This window comes from Paroedura picta, chromosome 2 (genome assembly GCF_049243985.1).
Source record: "Paroedura picta isolate Pp20150507F chromosome 2, Ppicta_v3.0, whole genome shotgun sequence".
NCBI classification, from domain to species: Eukaryota; Metazoa; Chordata; class Lepidosauria; order Squamata; family Gekkonidae; genus Paroedura; species Paroedura picta.
Genome location: NC_135370.1, coordinates 168,332,166 through 168,352,152, shown reverse-complemented (window position 1 = coordinate 168,352,152; position 19,987 = coordinate 168,332,166). Strand labels below are relative to the sequence as shown.

The window sequence follows — 19,987 nt, the reverse complement described above, 5'->3', positions numbered from 1 at the left end:
GTGAGGGGGAGCGCACCACCTCCTTAGGCAGCCTATTCGCTCACACACCACACACGCGCACAAACACATTTTTAAAGGTGCAAAGGAACAAAGCAAGATCACTTGTCACCACCACATTACAGGCCTGATGAGGACTGGGACCATGTCAAGTCTTTAATTTCTGTTTTTGCTTCTAAAATGGTGACATGGGGTCAACCCCATGGCCACCATCACTTTTAGTTTTACTCACAAATCAGCCAAAGCTAACTGGCAAGCATGCTGGCTTGTCCACGGTTCCTGGCACCTTGATGGCTACTGTAGTTTGTGGCCCTTGAAATCACCCCCAAGTCTTCTGCTAGCCCAGAATACAGTGGCACGTGTTTCATCGGATGCTAGCCACAGAACGTTCTGTAGGCTTCGTTTATTCTGGTTTGCTCCTAAGCCAAATTTAAGTTTCAAGTTTTTGAACCTCAAATCTGAAGTGTTAGAAAGCAACTTCAAGAGAAGGCATGGACCACCAGAGCAACTGTGGGAAATTGGATGATGGTCTAGATCAGGGGTAGTCAACCTGTGGTCCTCCAGATGTCCATGGACTACAATTCCCATGAGATCCTGCCAGCATTTGCTGGCAGGGGCTCATGGGAATTGTAGTCCATGGACATCTGGAGGACCACAGGTTGACTACCCCTGGTCTAGATCAGGCTTTCTCAACCAGGGTTTCGTAAAACCCTGGCACATCTTGATGGCCCTAAAAGGGTTTCCTGAATGGGTGGGCGTTAATTAATTTTTAATATATTTTTAAAATGTGTTAAATGTTTATCAGATGATATGACCAAATATGATCATGTCATTGTGCCCTCCCACCCCCACCCCTCAAAATGGCCAATGATGGGCCTAGAGAGGGTGCGAAGGGGAGGGGCCTGAATGGGCTCTGCTTCCCAGCCCTTTTCTGCATGACCGCTCCACTTCTGGGGTTTGTCAAAGCCTGAAGAATGTTCCAGGGGGTTCTCAGCAGTAAAAAATTTGGGAAAGGCTGGACTAGATGAACCAGTGGTCTCATTCCAGCAGGTTTGTTCTTATGGTCATGCGTTTTGTAGGATATGGAAACGGCGAAAATATGATTTATGGTGTAGTCCTGAACAGAAGTGTACCATTCTAAGTCAACAACAACAACAACAACAACAACAACAACATTGTATTTATTATCCCTCTTTCCATATCAGTCAGGGCAGATCTCAGAAGCTAAGCAGGGCTATTGCCCAAATGGGTCTCTTGCCAAAGGTGCCAATTCCCAATGAGGGACGCAACAAGGAGATTCTAGAAGCAGACAGAACTTTATTCCCATAAAGGGGACTCCAAGTGACAGAGAACCCAAAAGTCCACCCTCCCCATGTTGCCATGAACGTTTCATACATTCAAGCAAGCAAGCAAGGGCATGCACAGGTGTCTTCTATGACTTCATCATTTATGCTTCTTAAGTGATATTTTTTTGTTTATTTTTACCTTTATACCCAGCCCTTTCTTCATCAAGTAGACATATGGTAATCGCTTTTTTGGTCATTAGGCTCGTTTCAGGCTCTTTGAATAGACCCTTCGCATGAAACGACTTTATCCTTGTCACCAGGTCTCTTGCTTGGTCAGGGACTTTTTGTCCCAGTTCTACAACATCCTGCTCTTTAAATATGCTTGTGCGTGTTGGCCAGAAATAACTTGCTGTGCTGATACTTGTTTGCTCTGACAATCTATGATTCTATAAGGGCAACGATTTTGCTCTTATTAAAATGGCATTAGCCTTTCTCGCTTGCCCTTCAGGGTCAGCCCTGGTCGGTATCTGGATGGGAGACTGCCAAGGAAGCCCAGGGTTGATATGCAGATGCAAAGGCAGACCACCTATGTTCATCTCTTGCTTTGAAAAGCCTGTTGGGGTGGCCATGAGTCACCTGGCTTGACAGCAAAAAAAACCCCTCCCCAAAAAAGAAACTGACTTTGAGTGCCTTCCAGAAGAATGAAGTATGAAGATAAATGAGTATAGTAATAAATGTCAAGACATCATTGTCTTTCCCTCCATCCCCTCACTCCAGTACACTAAGCTTTCAAAGAACCATCTTTCTGGATCTCGTGGTCCGTCTCGTCCCACGTTATGTTCCACGGAAAGGCCCCCCCCCTTGATTTGGAGGGCTAGCAGGTTGCTTCCTGCTGCCAGTATTCTGAAGTTGGAATGATGGCGGAATGAGGAAAGGCAGAGAGACTTGGGAATGTTCAGCCTGGAGAAGAGGAGGTTGAGAGGGGACATGATAGCCATCTTTAAGTATTTGAAAGGTTGTCACTCAGAGGAGGGCAGGGAAAGGCTCCTGTTGGCAGCAAATGATAAAACCCACAGGAATGAGTTTAAACTCCGTGGAGAACGGTATCGACTAGATATGAAGAAAAATGTTTTCACAGTCAGAGTAGTTGAGTAGTGTGATCGACTGCCTGAGGAGGTGGTGAGCTCTCCCTTACTGGCGGTCTTCAAGCAGCAGCTGGACAGAGATTTATCCTGGATGCTTGAGGCTGATCCTGCGTTGAGCAGGGGGTGGATGAGATGGCCTGGATGGCCCCTTCCCACTCTAGGATTCTATGAGTCTAAGTTTACAGTGCATTTCTTTTGGGCGTGAATTATGTTTACACCATTTCTTCCACGTTTCCTCTGTTTTCCCGATGCGGTTCCCATCTCTGCCTTATTTCCATTTTGCTTACAGTGCAGGTCTTATTCTCAGTGTGAAATTAATGGGCTGTAGCTGACGTTGGTCAGCATTTGACCGCTGAGCTCCCAACCTTGAGTCCTTCTGCCAGGCGATCAGCCAGCAAAGTGGCCATGTTCCTTTTCCCCCTTCTCTTCCACGGACGAGCATTTTTGATTCCTTCTCTGTGTATCATTCTCAGGAGAGAGTTCTGCTGCGCTCATGTAAATGCGGTCTGTTAGTTGAGCATTTGGCCTGGATCTAGCCCTTAGGGCAGGGGTAGTCAAACTGCGGCCCTCCAGAAGTCCATGGACTACGATTCCCATGAGCCCCTGCCAGCATTTGCTGGCAGGGGCTCATGGGAATTGTAGTCCATGGACATCTTGGAGGACCACAGGTTGGTAATTGTAGTCCATGGACATCTGGAGGGCCGCAGTTTGACTACCTCTGCCTTAGGGCATAACTCTGCTGTTTTTACACATGGCAGAGCATTACGAGGTCCCTCTCTTTGGTGTTCCAGCGGCCTCTGATAAGGGCAGATTTCTCCAGTCCGATTGGAAGTTCACTTTGGTTTATTCCCCAATTGCCACAAGCTCAGATGCGCTAATCACTGTGGGACTAATCACTCAAGACAGACATCGCCATACCAGTGCGGTTGATGACCTCACCGTTTGCACAATTCGATACGGTACCGTTGTCTACAAGCTCTCCTCTGCGTATGTCCGTGCTCCCTCGAATGCTCAAACAGCCGAGCGCGAGAAGATTCCACATTTAACATGCTGCAGTCGTAGCAGCTGGAACCTTTGTCGCCCGGAATGTTTGCCGAGCACGGCGCTCTTGACGGTGAAACAAGAAACCTGACTAAACTGTGCAAGTGAATTTTGTTTTTTGGGTTGTTGCTTAAATTCAATAAAGCAGATAATAACCAGGGTACAAGTGGTGTGTGAAGGCGAACTGGTGGAGATAAAGATTTAATGAAGGACGGTGTGTGTCTTGCAGCCTGGCATGCCGGACACAAGCTATGTGCTTGCACCCCAGCAAGTCAGTCTGTCCCTCTTACACAAGGCTGTACACAGGTTTTTACTAGAGAAGAGCTGCTTTTTTTCTCTACTCCTTCTGGTAAAGAAAAGCGGCATATAAGAACCAACTCTTCTTCTTCTACCCCACTTTTCACTTCCTGAAGGAGTCTCAAAGCGGCTTCCAAGCACCTCTCCCTTCTGCTCCCCACAGTAGACAACCTGTGAGGTAGGTGGGGCTAAGAAAGCTCTGAGAAAACTGCTCTGCGAGAACAGCTCTAGGAAAACTGAAACTAGCCCAAGGTCACCCAGCTGGCTACATGAAGGGGTGTGGGGAATCAAATCCGGTTCTGGAGATTAAAGGCCACCACTCTTAACCAGTACACCATGCTGACTTTCCTGAAGAAGAAGAGTTGGTTCTTATATGCCGCTTTTCTCCACCCAAAGGACTCTTAAAGTGGCTTACATTTGCCTTCCCTTTCCTCTCCCCACAACAGACACCCTGTGAAGGATGGGAGGCTGAGAGAGCCCTGATATTACTGAAGGTGAAGAAGAGTTGGGTCTTCTATGCCGCTTTTCTCTACCCAAAGGACTCTCAAATTGGTTACAATCGCCTTCCCTTTCCTCTCCCCACCACAGACACCCTGTGAGGGAGGTGAGGCTGAGAGAACCCTGAGATTACTGCTCTGTCAGAACAGCTCTATCAGTTCTGTGGCGAACCCAGCTTGCCAGATTAGAAGCCGCCCTCTTAATCACTTCACCAAGCTGGGACCAGCATACAGAACTGTGGGCTTTACTGGTTTACTAGTTTACACGCCTCTTTGCTCGGTTCACATTTCCCCTTCATCGGTGGCCAGAACAGTGAAGCAGGCACGGCTTTTGAAAGCACCTTAGATGTCGGCAGTGAAAACAAAGAGGAGACAGCTGACTGGCTAGGCCAGGGGTAATCAAACTGCGGCCCTCCAGATGTCCATGGACTACAATTCCCATGAGCCCCTGCCAGCAAATGCTTTTGCTCAACATGGCTTTCTCCGTCCAGTGAATAATTGGAGCCGAGTAACATTTCTCTGGGTTACAGAGATGCTTCTTCTTCCCTCTCTCTCTCTCATTTGTCTGTCTAGAAGGCAAGGGTGGTTCCAGACCGAATTATTTCTCTTCCCGTGTTCTCTTATTTATTGCCCTGGGAGTGAGGCGTCTTGATGGCTTGTCAACAAGGTTTCAGAAAGCCAAGCATCTCAGACGAAGAGCGGGTTTGTGGACCGAAAATAGACTCGAGCTCCCGTTCCCCCTCCCCTTCCCCCGGGCTATCTTCTATTTTTGTATATCCTGTGGCCATTTTCGACAAATCTTCTCCTGTGAAGAGCCCCACTGACACCTGCAGGGCTGGTTCGAAGGACATGGCCATGCACGTGCATCCCTGAACGAACTAATTGCGTGATTCTCAGTGCAGTGTTTTCTGCTGGGAAGCTAAGAAAGAACAGAGTATAAACCCTGTCCCAGTTTACGTTTGTAAGCTGATTAAAACCGCAAATACAAAACAGATGTATGCAGTGCCAGTTAGAATCACAGAATCATAGAGTTGGAAGGGGGCCATGAAGGCCATCTAGTCCAACCCCCTGCTCAACGCAGGATCAGCCCAAACTTGTGGAGCTGCAGGCTTCACTAAATTGTTCCCCTACCTTTTACGGGGAGTAGTACCGTAGCTGCTGTGTGCCTGTTTTTGTTGGTGTTTTTGTTGGTTTTGTAGACTACTTTTGCGTCTAAGTGCCAAGTGAGGTGTTCAAACTGAGGCCAGGATTCAAGTGCATGTAGAGATAGACTGTCAGGTAGCTAAACTGCTAGATGTCACTACACCAAAAAAATTGTTTTGTCTTGGAGGACTTCCCCTACCATAGCATTGACATTCTATATGGGTATGTTTCTATGATGTGATCAGGGATTAGAATAGCCTTTCTTAACCTTTTATCATTAAGAGACCCCTGAAGCATTCTTCAGACTTTGAGAAACCCCAGAAGTGGCACAGTTATGCAGAATATGGTTGGGGAGCATAGCTTGTGGACAGGCCCACCCGGGGACCCTCCCCTTCCCACCCCCTCCAGGCCCAGCATTGGCCATTGAGCGGGGGGGGGGGGTCAACATGACCATATATGCTCATATCAGCCCATGTATGTTTAACCAGTTTCTAAAATATATTAAAAATTAATCAACTCCCACCCATTTGAGAAACCCCTCCAGAGCTGTCAAGAAACCCCAAGGATTCACAAAACCCTGGTTGAGAAAGCCTGGGCTAGAGAAACAAGGAGAAATTGAGACAGAAAGAGAAACAAGAAAGAACTCCCCCATTTTTTTAGCTTCGAGCAGGGTTAGTCAAACTGCGGCCCTCCAGATGTCCATGGACTACAATTCCCAGGAGCCCTGCCAACATTCGCTGGCAGGGACTCCTGGGAATTGTAGTCCATGGACATTTGGAGGGCCGCAGTTTGACTACCCCTGGCTTAGAGGGTAAGTAATGCAGTTGTAGTTCAATGGAAGCCTGCATAGAGCGGCAGCCTGTACTCTTAAGAACCTAGCTTGCTTCCCCACTCCTTCACATGCAGCCAACCGGTGTGACCTTGAGCCAGTCACAGTTCTCTCAGAACTGCCCTCACATAGCAGTTCTGTTAGAGCTCTCAGCCCCACCCACCTCACAAGGGTGTGTGTTGCAGGAAGAGGAAGGGTTGGCGACTATAAGCTACTTTGAGACTCCTTCGGGTAGGGAAAAGCGGGGTACAAAAAAGCAGCCGATTATTATTCACGTGACGTCCGGTTAATGTTAAGAGTGCCTCCCATCTTGTGAGATTTCGTTTTCAATAAAGCACAGCATTAAGACGGAACTCTTCTTTTCCTGGGAACCCATTTACATCCTCCCTGCTTCCTCTTTGTTCACTTAGCCCATTTGCGTCCTGCCTTCGGACCTTTCCAACTCGCTTAAAGGATTATTGAATATTCTCTTTAATTTTTCATTCCCCGCCTCCCTTCATTCCAAGGTCTTGCTTCCCGTGTCTTTTCTTCATCAATTATGAAAGCGCTTTCCAAGAAGCAAGAGAGAGGCATTTTCATTAGTCTATTTCATTAAAAGGAGGGGGTTGTTAGCAAGAGACGGTTGCAAGATGCGTTGACCTTCGAGATGTGACGCAAACTGCATTTGCTTTCCCCCTGATACGAGGGGAATGGAAGCTCTTGTGTATAAATGCTGGGGCCCTTAAGTGCGCATTTGTTCTATTTCAAAGGTAGAAAGTAGATGCCGGGGTCGCTGGCTGTTGCTCTGTCTTTATGAAGGGCTGTGGAAATCTTTGTCTTCTTAAGCAAATCTATGGATCTCTCTCTTTTTTTTTTGGTGGAACATTGATTAGTTCTACCTAAACGGTTGAAAAGACTGTGCATGCGCTTGCTTGCCTTGTGAATTTAAAACTTACCGGAAGAGCCCAGGGAGTCTGATGTTTTGGTTTGTTTGTTTGTTTGTTTTTGAAGCTCTGTAAAATGGAAGTCCACTTCTCTGCACGCAGTAGTGGGTGCTGTGTTGGTGAAGAGGGCTGAAACAGATATATCCTAGCAACATCATTTCAGGACGGTAATCATGCTGGACTGCAGCAGAAGAGCTCGATTCAAGTCCAGAAGCACCTTAGAGGCCAACAAGATATTTAGGCTATAAACTTTCAAGAGCAAAAGCTCACTTTGTATCTGATGAAGAGAGTTTTGACTCTCAAGAGCTTGTACCCTGAAAAGCTTTTTTGTTTCTAAGGTGTTTGTGGGCTTGATTTTCGTAATGTCTTGTTCTTCAAGCAAGGCTACCTCTGTTCTTAGGCTTGTGGGCATGTGCCTGTGTCCTAAGTTCACTGCTGATGCTTGACATGACTTCATTCCTTCTTTCCCTTACTCCCTTGACTGTCTTTCTCAAAGTGATCGTCCGCGCAGCCGACTGCAAGAAAGTTTACCAGATCGAGCTGGCTCCAAAAGAGAAAATAATCATCCTTATCTGCGGCCGGAACCACCACGTCCACCTGTACCCGTGGTCCTCCCTGGACGGATCCGAGGGCAGCTTCGACGTTAAGCTCCCGGAGACAAAAGGCTGCCAGTTCATCACGACAGGGACACTGAAGAAGAGCTCGTCCACGAGTTTGTTTGTGGCGGCCAAGCGGCAGGTTCTCTGCTATGAGATCCACAGGACTAAACCTTTCCACAAAAAGTGTGGCGAAATCCAGGCCCCGGGCAACGTACAGTGGATGGCGCTGTTCAAGGACAGGCTCTGTGTGGGCTACCAGTCCGGCTTCTCTCTGCTGAGCGTCCAGGGGGAAGGACAGTCTGTAAACCTGGTCAACCCCAGTGACCCTTCGCTTGCATTCCTCTCGCAACAGTCCCTCGACGCCCTTTGTGCCGTGGAGCTCAGCAACGAGGAGTACCTGCTTTGCTTCAGCCACTTGGGAGTGTATGTCGACGCGCAAGGTCGGAGGTCACGCATGCAGGAGCTCATGTGGCCTGCAACGCCTACCGCCTGTAGTATGTATATGTTTTTCTGTCACTGACTTGTATGAGCATAATCAGCCAATAACTGTGTGTGTGTCACTCTGAACAGTTAGAGGGCTTATTTTCGACTACAATTCCCATGAGCCCCTTCCTGACAGAGCAGTTCCTCAGTGGAACAGGCTTCCTCTGGAGTTGGTGGGTTCTCCTTTGGAGGTTTCTAAACAGAGGCTAGATAGTCATCTAACACAGGGGTAGTTAACCTATGGCCCTCCAGATGTTCATGGACTACAATTCCCATGAGCCCCTGCCAGCGTTTGCTGGCAGGGGCTCATGGGAATTGTAGTCCATGAACATCTGGATGACCACAGATTGACTACTCCTGATCTAACAGAAATGCTGATTCTGTGAACTTAGGCAGATTTTGAGTGGGTGGGCAGGAAGGGATGTGCCAGTGCAATACCCAGGGATTGCTGGGTATGCAAGGAATTGCTGATTACCCCTGTGAGTTGGTTGGTGAATTTCCTGTAGTCCAGGCTGGATTATGGAGATTTTCGGGGGGGGGGATCACTTGAGCATGGAATTGGGATTACTGTGGGTAGGCAGGTAGTTGGGAGACCCTGCATTGTGCACAGGGTTGGACTAGATGACCAACTCTATGATTCTGTGACATCTGGAGAGCCACCATTTGCCCCCCCCCCCCCCGGTATAGATAGAAAATACATAATGATGACATTTATGTAACCCGTCTCTTCTCCCCAGTGGGGGGACCTTCTCGGGAACCCTGTGAGATGGGTTAGCTTGAGAGTGAGTAACTGGCCCAGAATCACCCATTGAGTTTCTAGGGCAGAATGTGGGACTCCGATCCGGCTGCCCCACATCCCAGTCCAGCACAGAAGCCGCTGTCCCACTCCGGCTGTTTGGAAGCTCCAGGTTCAAAGCCACACACCTTCGATACCCAAATGCTGAGGATAGAAGGGAGGGCTGTTGCTTTCAGATGGGTCACAATGAGAAACACAACTCCACTGCTTTTAGTCTAATACAGCAAGTTTCTAAAAGGGGCGGGGCTTGGAGGGCATGCCAGGGTTTTGAAGCCTGCCAGAAGCATCATAAAGAAAAACACTGCATATTTCAAAGCTTTCCTCTAACTTTGTGCCATGTAGCAGGAGGAACTGGTTGCCTTGCTTGGTCATCAATTGCTTGGGAAAAAAATGTTTTGTAGAGAATATCCCAGGGCCCCAGCACATCACACTTCCCCACTGCTTCTTTCCTTCCCTTTCAAGGACAAAATTAGCCACTTCCAGCACTTCCTTTCTTTCTCTCCATTATTTACTCAGGCAGACTAAACACTGTGAATAGGTCTACCTGCCCGGCCAGTTGTAGAATAGGTCTACCTGCCCGGCTACAATCTATCTGCCCGGCTACAGAGAATGCCATAAAGAGAGGCCCGTTGGTGCTTCTGTATCCTTCAGTTCTTCCTTTCTGGTGATCTTCAGTCTGGGAAGTCAGTCAGTCAGCCAGGTTTACATCGCTCAGACGGCAGCCAATAGAACATAAGAGCATATAAATGCAGAAGCCTTTTACGTAGATAACTGGGCAACTGTTAGATCTTCTGAAAAAGAAGGAAATGAATATCCATAGCATTGCTTGTTGCCTTGGCCACCCATTGCAGGGGAAAGCACCCTCCAGTTGCAGCTGACGAATGGCAACTCTATAAGGCTTTCAAGGGGGTTTGCTATTAGGGTTGCACGCTCCTGCAAGCACCAAAGCTCAAAGCAGCCAGTGGCGCGGATGGGAGGGGCGGTGCCGGCACACCAGCCAGGGCCCACACCCAGGCGCTGAGCTCTGCACCTTTGTGCGGGCACCAGCTGGTGCGCCAGCACCACCCCTTCCGTTCGTGCTGCAGCGCTGGCCACCTCGGGCTTTGGTGCTCGCCGGAGTATGCAACCCTATTTGCTATTGCCTGCCCCCTGCATAGCCACCCGGGGCTTCCTTGGCGCTCTCCAGTCCCAAGTACTAATCAGGGCTGAACCTGCTCAGCTTCCAAGGTCTAGTGAGGTTGGAATAGCCTGTGCCCTCCGGGCGAGGGGTCTTGGTTCCTAGCCGCGGCTTACATTTTTCTCCCACGTAATGGACTAGATGTGGGGCGGACGTTCAAACTGGCATCATCGCCCACAGGACTCAGCCTTGTTTGTTTGCAAACGCCTAAAGCAGCGAAATCTCTGCAGCCAAATTGTTTGCTTCATCGTGGTCTGAAAAAGTTACATTCCACCATAAGCTCTCGGGGTGGGTGGAAGTTTTGTGTCTGCAATGCACCTTTTCAGGCTATGGGAACTGGAGTCCATGAACATTTGGAGGACCACAGGTTGACTACCCCTTAACTAAAGGACAGAGGCCGAGGCTTTTCTCTGCTGTTGCCTCCTGGCGTTGCTATTCAAAGTTGTACTGCCTATAATCTTTGAGACTCCCTAGTCACCACTAGTAGCCACGTATAGACCTGTCTTCCATGAGTTTGCCTTGAAGCTGTCTATGCATGTGGTTGTGACTGTATCCTCTGGCAGCTATTTCCATTCTGTCTTGATATATTCTTGCTATGCTTCATAGGAAGTCACATTTTATTCCTAGTTTGAGTATTCCATCAGGCACATTTCCACTTGCAGCCTGAAACGGAGCAAGCTCTGGCAGAAGGCTTATTGGCTTCAGTGAGATCTAGGCCTAACTAGAGTTGGTTCCAGCCAACCATATGTGCTTGTGGAACAGCAGTGGAGGAAAAGAATTGTGGTGTGCTTCTTCTCTCAATCAAGCATGTAGAATCATAGTATCATAGAATAATAGAGTTGCAAGGGGCCTCCTGGGTCATCTAGTCCAACCCCCTGCACTATGCAGGACACTCACAACCCTATTGCTCATCCCCTGTAACCTGCCACCCCCTTGAGCCTTCACAGAATCAGCCTCTCCGTCAGATGGCTCTCCAGCCTCTGTTTAAAAATCTCCGAAGATGGAGAACCCACCACCTTCCAAGGAAGCCTGTTCTACTGAGAAACTGCTCTAACTGTCAGGAACTTCTTCTGGATGTTTAGGCAGAATTTCTTTTGAATTAATTTCATCCCATTCGTTCTAGTCTGTCCCTCTGGGGCAAGAGAGAACAACTCTGCTCCATCCTCTATATGGCAGCCTTTTAAATACTTGAAGATGGTGATCAAATCCCCTCTCCCCTCTTCATACATGCCCGTCTCCAAACCCCTCACCATCTTTCTTGCCCTCCTCTGGACACGCTCCAGTTTGTCCACATCCCTCTTCAACTGGGGTGCCCAAAACTGAACATGAACTCCTTCTGTGTGTCGTCCCTCCAGGTTGCAATGCCTTCTATTTAACCATCTACAGCGAATACGGCGTGGACGTCTTTGACGTGAACACTATGGAATGGGTTCAGACCATTGGCTTAAGAAGGGTAGGTAGCTCGCCTCTTCCTGTCCACGGAAACCCCTTCTCGGTCCGCCAATAGTTTCTCTGCGATCATGTCAACGAGGCATTGACGTTTCTCTGTCTTGGCCTTTGCGACAGATCAGACCGCTTAATGTGACCGGCACGCTGAACCTCCTGAGCTGCGAACCTGCCCGGCTCATCTATTTCAAGAATAAGTTTTCAGGTTAGTGTTTTTGGGAGAAGGGCTGACGGGGCGATGAAAACCCGTTCTCGAAACGGCCGATTGCATTTTCGTGTGTAGGAGTGCAGTGGGGAAAGGGGAGGGGAAGGGGGACTGTCTAAAATTAGATGCACGCTTTAAGTCAGGGGTGGGCAAACTGTGGCCCTCCAGAGGTCCATGGACTACAATTCCCATGAGCCCCTGCCAGCGAATGCTGGCAGGGGCTCATGGGAATTGTAATCCATGGATCTCTGGAGGGCCACCGTTTGCCCATCCCTGCTTTCAGTGGTGGTCTGAGCCAGGGGTAGTCAACCTGTGGTCCTCCAGATATCCATGGAGTCCTATTCCCATGAGCCCCTGCCAGAGTTTGCTGGCAGGGGCTCATGGGAATTGTAGTCCACGAACATCTGGAAAGACCACAGATTGACTACCCGTGGTGTGAGCAACTGAAGCTTTGATTGGAGAGGGGTGTTTTTAATGAGTTGGGCTTCTAGCTAAAGGCATTCTTCAGGGTTTTGTTCTAGGGGGGAGTGGGAAGTTGTGCTTGTCCTGAATGAAAACTTTAATCAAGGGCCGCTGTCCAGTCACAACGGCCTCCTGGTAACCCACCAGGTTCTATCTCACGGGGTTTTCAAGGCAAGAGATGAGCAGATGGGGTCGGCTCTTGCCTTCCTCTGAACAGCGACCCCGATTTTCCTCAGTCATCTCCCATCCAGGTGCCCACCCTGCCTAGCTTCCCAACGGTGGTGAAATCAGGCTCGCCTCGGCTATTAAAGTTGCTATGATACTCGAGTAGACAGTGAAAACACAAAAGCATAAAAGATGGCTGTTCCCCCTACAAAAGTTCCCGGCAGTTTACGTCTGTTGAATTTTATGCCACCGCCTTTATTACCCTTCCCCATTCTTCAGCGTCTCAGGATGGCACTGAGATCATAACGGTGCAATCCTGTATAGACTTAGTCCCGCAAATCACCGCAATCCAGTGTAAGAATTGAGGAGGGGAGAGCAAAGCAAGTGGAAATTGTACGGGAGGGGAGATCGTCTGTTCTGTGTGTGTGTAAATGTGTTGTCGACTGTGAGGTCGCAATCACGGTGCCCTCGACCTCTGCAGATTCCTGGGCCCTCTATTCATAATGATCTTAAATCAACATGCTGACTATTTCTAAAGCAGAAGCCCCATTCACTCCCTCAGGGCTCGCCCAGTCTTTCCGGCATATGACGTCCTCGTCTGTATAACCTCTCCACGTATTGTTACAGCAGGAGCGGCCCTAAGTGTGCCAGAAACATCCGATAACAGCAAGAAGCAAATGCTTCGCACGCGAAGCAAACGAAGATTCGTCTTTAAAGTCCCCGAAGAAGAGAGACTGCAACAAAGACGGTGAGCCTCAGGTCCCTCCGGGCCTCCCCCCTCCGCCCCCTGACGGCAGCAGAGAACCTATCCAGCATGACCTCCTTTCGTCGCTCCTTGTTTTTTAGGGAGATGCTCCGAGACCCTGAACTCAGATCCAAAATGATTTCGAACCCAACCAATTTCAACCACGTGGCTCATATGGGACCAGGAGACGGGATGCAAGTGCTCATGGACCTCCCGCTGGTAAAGCCCTCTGTTCTGTTTGCTTCGTGCCTGGGGGACTGGTTGACATCCCCGTACGCCCAGCCGCGTCCCACGGATCTTCAGGGATGAGCTGGCAGAAGGCTTCCTCAAAGGGCAACGGCAGTATTTCCTTCAGCCCAGTGTGAGACTAAGCGGATCTGACTAGATGCCAGTTCTCCTCGCTCGCAATGGGCAGGGATGTGCCCCGGAATGGGCCTTGGCTTTGCCTTTAGACTCCCTCGCTCGGTCACCCCGAGCCTCTCCGCAGTTAGGGGAAACAATGCAAGTCAAAATGCCCGTTTTTTGCACCTAGGCATGGGATGGCATCCCACCAGATTCTGCCAAACCTGCCGTGACCAAAGAGCACACATGTCCAGGGAGACTGAAAGCCAGCAGGCATCGCTGCTATGAGTACAGTCATGGTTTTTCTAAACAACCATTCTTTAAACCAGGGATTTCCAACCCAGGGGTCCACAGGAACTCCAAAGGGGTTTGCAGCCTTTCCCCTCCTGCCTTAATGCACTTGGCCACAAACTAGATAGTTGGCTGCCTTTGCACAGAGGGCTCAGTGGGTAGGCTGTGGGCGTCTTCAAGCAAAGGTTCGATACCCACTTTTCTTGGATGCTTTAGGATGCTCTGGGCTGATCCTGCGTTGAGCAGGGGGTGGGACTAGATGGCCTGTGTGGCCCCTTCCCACTCTATGATTCTGTGATTCTGTGAAAATCAAAGCAGGGGGCAGTCGGTTGTGCCATAGCATGGGGGGGCCTGGATTGTCTTCTTAGCTCCTCCCCTTCTTTCCAGCCCACACGAGGTGAAGCTGCTGTAGCGGCAGTAAAGGCAGGGAAAGGGAGGCAAAGGGTGCAGGTGGTGATGTCACTTCTGCTGACATGTCACTTCCGGGGGTCCTCAAAGCCTGAGCATTTATTTCAGGGGCTCCTCCACAGTCAGAAGGTTGAAAAAGGCTGCTGCAAACTCTTTCCTCCCCCCCCACCCCAGTGCTTTGTTTGTCTTGTCTTACATAACAGAGCAGATTTCCTTCCTCTTCATCCTCCCGACACTCTGCTCTGATATCACCTCCAGCAGACTTTGAGCACGTCTATCAGACAGGCCTGTCTCTGCTGAAATCCTCCTCCAAAGGGACGCTTCTTCCTCCTCCTACTCCTCTTCCTGTCCCTTCTCTGCCTCTTTAGCAAGGGTAGGAGCAGCCTGTTTCCGAACTGAGGTGGGCTGAATAGTCGAGTCTTCCTGCCGGCATTGCAGCAAGCGTTTGGGGGCAAGGGGGCGAATAGGCTGCAGGGGATTGCTGACTTCTGTGCGTGAGCTTCTGTGCGTTGCCCTGATCGCTATGCTCGAGCCAGCATGTTTTTGGCTGCTCCAACCAAAGCCATGTCTTCCTCTGGTGACCCCTCGCCCTAGCCTGGGTAGGGTTCAAGCATCCTTCCAACCGCCGACGGGGAGTGGAAAAACTCACTGCTGTTTTCCCCACTGTGGCTTTTATTAATACCATCTCCGTTTATTTATTGCAAATATGTCACCGGCAGAAAAAAGCAAACCGTTTTCAGATTGAGGACACCAGAAGGCATATTTCTGTGGCCAGATCGCCGTGTGGATGTTACTTGTGACGATAGGCCAGTGAATCAGTTTACTGAAAACCAGCAAGAGGCTCATCCAGCCTAAGAGGAAAATTCAGTTTGTTGCTTTGGCTGCTTATTAGCCTGTAAATTAAATAGTTGCATAAGAAAGGCAGCATCTGTACTAGGGATGTGCGAATCAACCTGAAACGGCCACTTTGGCGCCGGATCGGGGCTGCCTCGGTGACAGATTGCTTTGGGGCGGTCTGAATTGCCCCCCTCTCCCCCCTGGCAAAGAGACAGAGCCGAAGCAGCCACCTCGGAACAGCCGTTTAAAATTTAAAGGGAATTTCTATTTCCCTGCATTTCCCGGACCCTGGGGAAGTGGGGGTTTAAGTTACATCCATCACACTTTCCGGGTAGCTCTGGGAGGGTCTTCCCTGACTCCCCTCCAATTTCCAAAAAGATTGGACCAAGGGGCCCAATCCTAGGAGCTCCGAAAGAGGATGCCTCCATCTCTCCATTATATCCAATGGAGAGTCTGTCCTATTCTGAAAATTGGAGCAAAGCTACCCTGAAAGTTTAACAGGTGTAACTTAACCTCCCCAACCCCACCCCAGGCCCCAGGAAAGGCAGGAAAGCAGAAATGCCAATGAATGTCAATGGCGCCATTGACTCATTGGCACTGACGTAGTCCAAGGTGGTTTTGGCCTCGTCCGAAGCAATCCGGATTGGGACCGCTGTGCCCACCACTAATCTGTACTTCTGTTCAGGCTGGCTTGCTTGAGATCATAGAATCCTAGAATCATAGAGTTGGAAGGGGCCATACAGGCCATAGAATCATAGAATCATAGAGTTGGAAGGGGCCATACAGGCCATCTAGTCCAACCCCCTGCTCAATGCAGGATCAGCCATAAGCATCCTAAAGCAATGATGTCAGTTACCATGCTTCCAGCAGCTGGGCAGAACTTGGGCGGACTGGTTCAAATGGGAGGTGGATGTCACTCTCCTTATTGGTTATTGTTTTCAAACAAATATCTTTGTATTACCTGAGCTTTTCTCAGTTGAGCTGATTACAACATCACAACATTACGAATGCAATATTCCTTTCAAGCTTTGTTGGGGGGGGGGGTGGAGACTCTGTTGAAAAGTTTCACAGAAAAGAAACTTCTGTTAAAGAAACATCTTGTCTGACTGACTGCATCTCCCTCTCCGCCGCAGAGCGTCCTCCCAGCTTCACAAGATGAAAAGGCTTGTCCTCCCACGACCAACATTTCACGCCAGGCACCGCAGAGAAACAAAAGCTACATTTCTTGGCCTTCTTCAAGTAAGGACCGAAGCAGGTCTATTTATAAGTTGTGCTTTAGAGAAAGCTTTCTCTCCCCCTTCCCCCTTTTCTTACAGTGGAGATTTTTTAACATATCTTTGCATTGCAGGTGGGGGTGACCTGGGAGCAGCCATGCCCTTGAGGAGCATGTCCGATCCGGACCAGGAGTTCGACAAAGAGGTGAGATCTGACGACAGGCCCCTCTCGCCCTCTTATAATCAGACGTGGGCTCTGACTGTTGAATGGGAAGACCCCATCTTTGTGTGGCAACAACCAATTCGCTGCAGCACGGATACGATCGCGTAAGCCAGAAGGCCCAGTTTGAGAATTCCCAGCCCTCTAGACCCAGACATTTTTATCCTAGATGCCTGCCCAAGTCCCTTTCACGGCAAACTGTATGATTAACTCTGCACTAAAAGCCCTGATTCCCGGGAAAGCTAATGCCAGGAGGCCTTGCAAGTAGTAAAAATAATCATTGCAGAGAGGAGATCAGGTTGCCTGATAGATGTGGGTTCGTGTTCTGGAATTCCACATTTCCTAGGTGTGCTCGAACTTGATTTGGGTCAGGGCTGCTGTGCACAGAGAGACCTCCTCTTAGGGCTGCCAGCTTCCAAGTGAGGCACTAAACCCGCACCAAGCTATGAGCTAGTGCCCGTCTCATTACAGCACACAACGGGCTTTACTACTAGTTTAAAATAATGGATGAAGTGCAGATGGTGTGGGTTTTTTTAGCCCAGCTGCCTTCCTAGTCTGATTATTCTGCCGCTTTATATTTCGAAGCCATGACACTTGAGCCAGCTTGGTGCAGTGGTCAAGAGCAGCGGACTCTTATCTGGAGAAACAGGTTGGATTCCCCCACTCCTCCACATGGCAGCCAGCTGAGTGACCTTGGCCCAGTTGCAGATCTCTCAGAGCCCGGGCACCACTGTACTCCGGAAAGGAGCTGTAATTCCAGGGGACCCCTGGTCCCACCTGGAGGCTGGCATCCTAGTTATCTCACATTTGAGCTTGTGAATATGCTGCGGGCTATCACAAAGGAGGAAAATCTGCTCATTATTTAAACATTGCTTCTGTTTGCTTGTCGTATCTGAGTCCCTCAGATCCACCGGAAACTTCTGCTGACAGAAGGGATTTCTATCAGCAGAGAAGGGCTGCTTCGCATTCTCCCCCTCTCAGCACAGGCCCAAATGCCTCCCAGACACCATGAGAGGAGGAATACTAGGAGGCAGGGAGACTTATCAAATCTCACACACTCCTGCAGAAATCCTCTGCTGGATCCCACTCCATTTGCACTGCATAAGACCTGCCTGTGCATCTCTTCCCATTGCGCTGGCTGCAGCAGCCATATAACCAAGGAGAATCTGCCTCACCACGGCCTTCTCCCAGGGAGCTAAAAGAAGAGACTTTGCTTGCCTCATTGGAGGCCACATCTCCACACCCGCGCACAGTTTGCACACTCGTAGCTTGGTGGTTCCCACCCGTGCAAAGCGTGTGCAGATGGTGAAAGGCAAGCCTCCCCGATGTTCCCTCTCCTCGGCCCGTCGCCTTATCGCCTCCCTCTCAGCTTATCTTGTCTAAATAATTGCCTCCTAGCCAAACGGGCTGTTTACAACTCGGCGGAATCTCACGGACCGTATCTCTGTCAGCGATATCGCCTTTTAATCTGTTCGCTAAAAATAAATTCCGCCTCCCTCCAATTAAATGGACTGCCACAGTGGCCGGGCTTCTGTGAAGCGGGCGCATTGTTAAGCGTTTTCACTGTGGTCCCAAAATAACTGGGAAGTTGGCCAAGTGGCCGGCTTAGAGCCTCAAACAGTCCCATGGACTACCAGGTAGCCAGACAATGCAGTGGGGGTCAGTGGCCTGAAGGGGCTGTCCAGCAAAACGCCCTTCTTCCCGAGTGACATTTTTAGCCTTTCTGGCAGCGTTTTGATTCCTCTTGTGTTTCAGTCTTCCTCCTTCGGTTCCGCTTGGGCTGGCCAGGGCCATTGCATAGGGAACTGGTTGTAGAGACGCTCTTGCTTTTCATCCCTCTTGGGAGCGAATTCGACAGGAGGCGTCCTTTCGAGAGCCATCATGGTGGAGTCCTTAAAAGCAGCAGCCTCTGATATGGAGAACCGAGTTTGATGCCTCCCCACTCTTTCACATAAAGCCGTCTGACCTCGGGCCACAGTTCTCTCAGAACTCTCTCAGCCTCAGGGAGAGGAAAGGGAAGGCAATTGTAAGCCGCTTTGAGACTCCTTTGGGGAGAGAAAAGCGGCGTATAAGAACCAACTCTTCTTCTTCAGTAATCTCATGGCTCTCTCAGCCTCACCTCCCTCACAGGGTGTCTGATGTGGGGAGAGGAAAGGGAAGGCGAATGGAAGCCACTCTGAGACTCCTTCGGGTAGCAAAAAGCAGCATATAAGAACTAACTCTTCTTCTTCTTCAGTAACATCAGGGCTCTCTCAGCCTCACCTCCCTCACAGGGTGTCTGTGGTGGGGAGGAAAGGGGAAAGCAATGGTAAACCGCTTTGAGACTCCTTCGGGTTGTTCAAAACTGGGGTACGAAAAACCCTTTCTTCCTTCCTTTTGTGATTCTTCCCACCCTCCCTCCCCATCAGTGATCAAAATTGCCTTGAAGGCTGCCGTCAAGAGTGGGTCATGGGCTGCTTTAACCCTTTCTTTCTTGCCTGCTTTTGTGCACACCCACCTCCCTCCCTCTGCACAGCTGGCTTCCTACCTGCAAGGGAAGGAGAGAGGGAAAGTGGTTTTTTTCAGGGACCGGGCTGTGGGTTTTTTAGCAGGTGCAGAGTGCTGTGTTTCCGTAATGCCATTCTGCTTGCAGAATATGAGCCTTGTTGCGGAACCCTCAAGAGACCGGCGTTCTATAGTCCAGGGGTAGTCAACCTGTGGTCCTCCAGATGTCCATGGACTACAATTCCCATGAGCAAATGCTGGCAGGGGCTCATGGGAATTGTAGTCCATAGACATCTGGAGGACCACAGGTTGACTACCCCTGCTATAGTCAACCCTTGTCGCTCTGCATTGGGTCAGTTGTCACGTTTGAAATGTGTTCCGTCCTCTTCCTTTAAAAAAATGACTATAGTTCTGTCTCTCTCTCTCTCTCTCTCTCACTCTTTTTCATAGCCTGATTCGGATTCCACCAAACACTCGACACCTTCCAACAGCTCTAACCCAAGCGGGCCTCCGAGCCCCAATTCTCCGCATAGGAATCAGCTGACGTTAGACGGATTAGACCAGTCGACCTGTGACGCATAACCCCTCCGGCCGTGACGCCCGCTCCCCCCCCCCTTTTCCACTCGGGACCTTCCGCTACTCCACGGAGTATTTGAGAACACAACTGTCTCCCAACAGCAGTGCCAAGACTGATAACTGGATTTCTTAACGTTGCACCAAAAACAAACCCCCCCCCAAACAAACCCTGCGTAAGAAAATTCCGTGTCCAGATTGTGGGGAAGGGAAGAGAATATACCGAGGAGGGGAGAGTTCTTTCTTTACCGAGGCGAGGGGAGTGTTATATTTCTCAAACGCAAAACTGTTTGTCCTTAAACCGATGGTGATTCCGTTTCTGCACGGCCGCGACACCCTCTTGCAGCAGACGCTCAAGGCTACCCAGGAGCAGGCTGCCTTC

The 19,987-nt window shown here is 49.7% G+C and overlaps 1 protein-coding gene across 4 annotated transcripts in view; it reads left to right on the top strand.

Moving 5' to 3' along the window:
* The window catches only part of CDC42BPB (CDC42 binding protein kinase beta), a 151,987-nt gene extending 132,228 nt beyond the window's left edge, over positions 1-19,759 (top strand). For 2 of the 4 annotated variants that reach the window (XM_077323750.1, XM_077323748.1), the window contains 8 exons: positions 7,655-8,251; positions 11,569-11,666; positions 11,780-11,864; positions 13,122-13,239; positions 13,338-13,455; positions 16,248-16,353; positions 16,463-16,533; positions 19,483-19,759. In XM_077323750.1, the coding sequence (XP_077179865.1) occupies positions 7,655-8,251; positions 11,569-11,666; positions 11,780-11,864; positions 13,122-13,239; positions 13,338-13,455; positions 16,248-16,353; positions 16,463-16,533; positions 19,483-19,614 (1,325 nt within the window). In that variant the 3' untranslated portion in view covers positions 19,615-19,759. Of the gene's footprint in view, positions 1-7,654; positions 8,252-11,568; positions 11,667-11,779; positions 11,865-13,118; positions 13,240-13,337; positions 13,456-16,247; positions 16,354-16,462; positions 16,534-19,482 lie in introns of all 4 variants that reach the window. The other 2 variants (XM_077323749.1, XM_077323747.1) reach the window with 1 other exon arrangement.
* The last annotated feature ends 228 nt before the right edge of the window (positions 19,760-19,987 follow it).